At 31.1% G+C, this 6,236-nt stretch overlaps 1 protein-coding gene across 1 annotated transcript; it reads right to left on the bottom strand.

Annotated features, from left to right (window-relative positions):
• Positions 1 to 1,370: 1,370 nt before the first annotated feature.
• Positions 1,371 to 4,692, bottom strand: LOC130806165 (probable receptor-like protein kinase At1g33260). Its single transcript, XM_057671122.1, has 2 exons — positions 3,674 to 4,692; positions 1,371 to 2,065 (listed from the first exon to the last, which is right to left on the bottom strand). The coding sequence occupies exons 1-2, from the start codon at positions 4,588 to 4,590 to the stop codon at positions 1,636 to 1,638; spliced, it is 1,347 nt and encodes a 448-aa protein (XP_057527105.1). The 5' UTR covers positions 4,591 to 4,692; the 3' UTR covers positions 1,371 to 1,635.
• Between the last annotated feature and the right edge of the window lie 1,544 nt (positions 4,693 to 6,236).

Genomic DNA, 6,236 nt, shown 5'->3' with positions numbered 1-6,236 from the left:
ACTACTATAAATAGGACTCTCATACACTCACTTCAATATTGATTAAAACCCTAGCTAAACACAAACCCATCTTCTTTATTTTCTCCAAGTGTAATACTTCTTTGTAAGAGTTCTTGAGAAGTCCATTGTTTTTTCACATAATCAAGCAAGCTAACTAGCATTGAGGACGTAGCCCACATTGGGGTAAACCTCGTAAATCTTGTGTCTTTGATTTTGCTTTGTTTCTTATTGTTTCTCATTGCTTATTATTGAAATGTTGTTTACTTGCATTGAACACCCTTGCCATTGATCTTAGATGTATTTTAGGGATAAAGATTGAAACTTTAAACCCTAGTGTGTTTGTTTTATCACTTTTTATAAATTATGTACTAGTGTGTTTATTTTATCACTTTTTATAAATTATGTAATATAGGTATGGAGGGGGGGGGGGGGGGGGGCGTGGCATGGAAGGTGGAGTGGGAGAATTTTGATGAGGTATTCTCTAGAAAAACATTAGTGATATAATATAGGTGGAATGGGAGAATTGATTCTTAAGTATCAAAAAGGTGAATGTTTAATTTTCTTAATAAAGCTAAAGTGGTTGCGAGATGGATATGAGGTATGTATAAAGTGAGTATGAAATAGAAATGAAGTGTGTATGAGGTTGATATGAGGCGGGTTGATGGATGGAGATGGTATTGGATATATGTAAAACTCTATTATTTAACGACTTAATATGATAAGTATTAATATGATAAGTATTAATAGATATTATTTATATATTTGAAATTCTTAAAATATTACTCATAAACTTTAGAAAAATTATTGAGTAACAATAAGTTGTTATTATTATTTTAAGAAAGTTTTTGACAAGTCATTATAAGAGATGTAAGCCTTTTTACCTAAAGGCTGTGTTTGGTAGGAGTGATTAACGGGTGGAAAGTGGATTAAAGATTCTTAAGTATAAGTATCTCATGTTTTGTTTATGGGAATGGGATTAAAATTAGGATTAGAAATGGAATAAAATCTTGGCCAATTCTCATGATTTTATTATCAGGGGTAGTATTAGATTGGTGGGAATTGGGGGAAAAAAGTAAAAGACATGTATATTCTTGTAAATTGTAAACTTTACGAATCAAATAAGAGATATAGCAATTCTTAAATTATTTTTAAAAAGGGTATATAGGTAAAAATTTTATTTTATTCTCAATCTCATTCCCACTTATCAAACAAGAAATATTGTAATTTTTAGATTACTTCCATTAACATACCAAGCAAGAAATTGAGTTATATTTTAACAATTTTCATATATTAATTTCCAATCTGAATCTCACCTTTTTATCCTTAAATTTTCATTTCTACTTACCAAACATCCTAAAAAGTTTAGAAATTGAACTTAGGTTGAATTTTGTTTGGGTTAAGTTAAAAAAAATAATAATAATATAAAGGCTTAGTGGATTTGGGGGGGCATGGTTAAAAGGGTAAAAAGAGAGGACAATAGTATAGCCCCATTTGCAAACACGACTAAATAAAAATATCTAAGGACAATAATAAATAAGATTTAATGAACTCAACCAATAGCACTTGCTATTCAAATATACATGTATAATAAGTAGAGCACACCATGACGATCGGACACTACAGTTCCACGAGTATCTACCGAGGAGCAAACGACACCGTAATATCTGTGGGATATTTCAACTTGTCGCACCAAATTTGAGACTCTAAATAATGCCGTGAAATCTTCCCCGCAACACGTCGCATATCAGGTCGTTTGTCAGGATCCACATCTAAACAATCAACAGTCAAGCGAGTCAACTTATCCGCAATCTCAACCGGGTATGAATCCTTAAGTCGCGGATCCATCCATTTTCGTAACTTCGCTTCTCTGTCTAACCCGGTTACGTCCAAGATTGCTCTAGCTGCATCTACGACAGAGACTCTGATATACTCTCGCTTAGCCTTATCATACTTGTACTTCACCGCCTCTTCACCTGATAATAACTCTAACATCACCACTCCAAAGGCATACACATCTGATTTTCGTGTGCCTATCCCCGTCGACTGAAACTCTGGCGACATGTACCTGCATGATCATCGATTAATAAGGGTAAATCGGCTACCGTCCAAGGCTCTCGTTTTATAAAGTCCAAAAAATTTAGTTTACGTGCAAAATTGATATTAACTTGAATTGAACTCAAACCATCGTCATCGTACTCGGTGTATCTCGCCCATAGAAAACCATAATCAGAGTCTAGGGAAGGAAAAAAGGCGGTATCCCATGCCCATGAAGGAGAATGCGGCCAAAGATTCCCTAGATCGAGATTGATCCTTACAATGATAGGTTCCAATTGAATTCAACAATAATTTATATTTTTTTTACATAATACTCCCACAATTTCTTAAACAAGTTTTTATTTGTTATTTTGGGATGTTTCGTACCAATAAAAAATCTTTCTATTTATATCACAAATTTTGCACAAAAAATAACATTTTTATCCTCATTTTAATATATTTTAATAATTCTTACATCCCCATATATCTTCCACTAACTTCATTTTAATATTTTTATAATGATTATCTAACCACATATTTCTCACAAACTTTATAAAATTATTTGTTTATTAGTTGTGGTCTCCAATATTTCTCCACCAACTTTCTTTTAATATCTTTCAATGTTTTCTTTATTTTTTCTCCATCAAAATATTATTTAATAAAATAATACATCTATTATATAAAAAATTCTATTTTTCTTTATCTTCGTGAACACTTTTTAACAAGATTTGATGAATAATTATTTACTGATTGTCAACAATAACAAATAAAACAAAATAAATATTACCTCTCACATAATATTCCAAATGATGTGAATTTGACTTTAGTTTTTTAAACTCTATTCATCTAAAGTCTAAATCTCCCCTTAAACAATCACATACTCCTATTATTTCCTACTTATTAATTATTAATTAATGAATAATTCACTGTATACATCCAAATTATTACTTCATGATTAAACAACGTAGCGTCAATTTGATTAAACACTCTCAGTCTCTTTAAATTTGCTGTAAAATTATCAATTTAATTTATTAAATTTATTTAGTGAATTAAATAAATAAATAAATTAATTAAAATTTGTATATAGACAAATAAAAAACAAATTGTGAGAATATAGCAACATACTCCCTCTAATTCTTATAAGTTGCCCCCTTTAATTTTGACACACTGTTCAATACATTAATTTAATTTTAAATATCTCTAATTATATATAATTAAAGATTACAAAAATTTAATATTAATAAAACTTACATTGAGACAAATCAAACAAGATCTCACTTGACTATAACATTTAGATTAAGAATAAAATACAAATTAAAAGTAATCGATAAATAAAGTTAGAAAACTAAATGGGACAAATTAAAAGAATTAAAAGGAACTCCTTTCTGTTCATCCTAATAGCCCCATATGATTTTTAAGACTGTTTATCAATCATTCTTAACTTATATTTTATTTTTAATCAATAAATTATAAAATAATCAAGAAAAATCTTATTTGATTGTTTTCGACCAAAGATCATTAATATAATTTTTAATTATATGCAATTAAAGATAATAATAATAAAATACGTACATTGTTAAATGTGTTTAGTAAGATGAAACGTTGAATAAATGAGAGTAATAAAATGGACCATACATACCCTTGAGTGCCGTTAAATTTGACACTCTTAGTCCTAGTAGATTTCTTCTCGGTTGAAGACAAAAATGAATCCATCGCATTTTCCTCAATTTCATCAATAATGTCCTCCAATTTGTGAGAAGACTTGCTATCAAATTCATCTCTTTCTCTATCATCCGTGGGTTCACTGCATAATTCCGCAGTCCCAAAATGACATATCTTAGCATTGAAATACGGCTCTGTAACGATAATACTACTTGATTTTATATGATTATGCACATATTTCATATCCAATCCAGTATTATTATGAATATAATCAAGCCCATTTGCTAAATCCGTAGCAATTTGCATCCTCGACATCCATGTATTAAGAACAGTGTATTCTGGGTTATTCTTATTTCCAAGCAAATCAGATAAACTAGACCCATTTACAAATTCATAAACGAGGTATATATAATCCCCTGAAATCGATGCTCCCAGCAGATTTATGACGGCAGTATGGTGAGATTTACAGATCGAAGAAAGCTTTTGTCGAACAATCGAGGGGCGTAAAACACCCGAAATGTGCGATTTCCTTGGGAAAATCACCACGGATTTCCCGTGCAATTCGCTTCGCCAACATCTTGAAGATTTGGAGAGGCTTTTTGCAAGAAAATTGTTGGTAGCCGTGCGGATTTCGGAGATGTCGTAGAGATGGGGACTATCGGGAAGAGAGCTGCGAATACTGCTTATAGAATGGCGGCTAGAGTGAGATGCTGAAGAAGAAGCTGTGTAGGAATTGAGCTTGTTGTGGTTTGTCAATGGCGGATCATATGTGGTTGTAGAATTTGGTGTGGGTTGTTTACGGTGCTTTTGATTATGGTGAAGGGGAGAGGATGGGAGTTTTGGAGAGGAATATGAAGGTGATTTAACATCTATTGACACTCTATCTCTGCACATAACAATGTGGGGAGTTTAGTGACACTTTAGCTTTGTGCATAACAATTTAAGGAATTTGCACAAATTTTACGGACGCTTTATATCTCTATACTTTTGAATAATGTTATGTGATAATGAAGTGACAAGTTTTTTTAATATATATATATATATATATATATATATATATATATATATATATATATATATATATATATAGATATATATATATATAGGATCAAATGAGAAGGGGTCTTAAAATGAGAAGGGTGAGAAGGAATTTCATCCCTTTAGATTAAAGATCGGTGGTCAGGATGAGTTTGATCCTTGCACGCGGTTCATGGCCTTTTATAACCGGTTTTTTTATTTTTTTCAGCAAACCGGTTTAACCTTGCACGCGGTTCACTTTTATTTTTCTTCCTTCTCGTGCGATTTTCCTTTTCTCTCTCTCTCTCTCATGCGATTTTCATTCTCACCGTTTTCTTGATCTTGAATTTTACATTTTCCTCTTCTATTTCCATCCAGATTAAAGATCGTTTGTTTACTGGTGTGTGATTATCTTCAAGGCTACTCTGTTCTTCGAAGCTTTGTAGGTTCGTCCATTATTGATCTGGTGTGTGATTATTGCTTTTTTTTCTTTTTGAGTTTTTAGGCTTTTTAAGCTTCGTTCTTCGATTATTTTGTGTTTTAGGGTTTATTCTGCAATTTTTTAGCGTTTACTGGTTGGTAATTGAGTTTTTAGTTTACAATTTCAAGGTTACCCTGTTTTTTGTTCTTCGAAGCTTCGTTTGTTTACTGGTTTGTGATTATTCGTTTGTTTACTGGTGATTATTCGTTTGTTTTTAGGGATTATTCTTCGATTTTTAGGTGTTTATTTGAGTATTATTCTGGTATTTGATTTTTAGGTTTTATCATTTGGTTTTATTCTGCGATTATCACAATTATAGGCAATGTCATGCGAAATACAAATGATGAAATTATTAATTATTGCATTTTTATGCTATATGATCTGGATAAATTCTCTTAGTTGGAATGTTTTCGCAGAAGAATTAAAGGTTTTTCGAAGAGTATAGCTTGGAAGAGAAAGGCGCTATTGTTCTTCAAAAAAACCGAATCAACCTTTTTTTTTCTTGCCCTATTTTTCTGGTTCATTATCCAGGCCATTAGATCTTTGAGAAATCGACGGCTCAAAATCCTTCTCATTTTCATACCCCTTCTCATTGGATCCCTCCCATATATATATATATATATATATATATATATATATATATATATATATATATATATATATATGGGAATTTAGTTGAGAATTTTTTTTGGGGATTATTATTATTTTTTATTTGGGGTATTCTAGAGAAATGTAAGGGAAAAGGTAGAGTGAATAAATTCATTTTGCTGGTAGTGATACTCAAAGAAAACTCTTAACTACAGGGATGAAATAAAGATTTTGGAGATTCTATTGTATGTGTTAAGATTAGGTCTCTAATTCTGAGATAAGGTAATTCAAGAGGAAGCAATTAGTAGATAATCAAGGGAACTAAGTTTGGTGCTAGTCTGCCAGATTCTGGGATTATAAATAATTACTTAACTGGGGTTTAATTTAAGAGAGATAAAAGAACGGTGCATTAATTAAAAGTTGTCTCATAAGTACCTCTATATTACATAAGTCA

The sequence above is a fragment of the Amaranthus tricolor genome, chromosome 1 (genome assembly GCF_026212465.1).
Source record: "Amaranthus tricolor cultivar Red isolate AtriRed21 chromosome 1, ASM2621246v1, whole genome shotgun sequence".
NCBI classification, from domain to species: Eukaryota; Viridiplantae; Streptophyta; class Magnoliopsida; order Caryophyllales; family Amaranthaceae; genus Amaranthus; species Amaranthus tricolor.
Note: the sequence above shows the minus strand (reverse complement) of the source record. Positions and strands in the feature narration are given on the sequence as shown.

Bases quoted from the DNA above. Each gene is read 5' to 3' on its own strand.
- LOC130806165 (XM_057671122.1), bottom strand. From the start codon at position 4,590: ATGTGCAGAGATAGAGTGTCAATAGATGTTAAATCACCTTCATATTCC. The intron at 2,066-3,673 runs GTATGTATGGTC...ATGATCATGCAG, and splicing joins AAATTTAACGGCACTCAAGG to GTACATGTCGCCAGAGTTTC.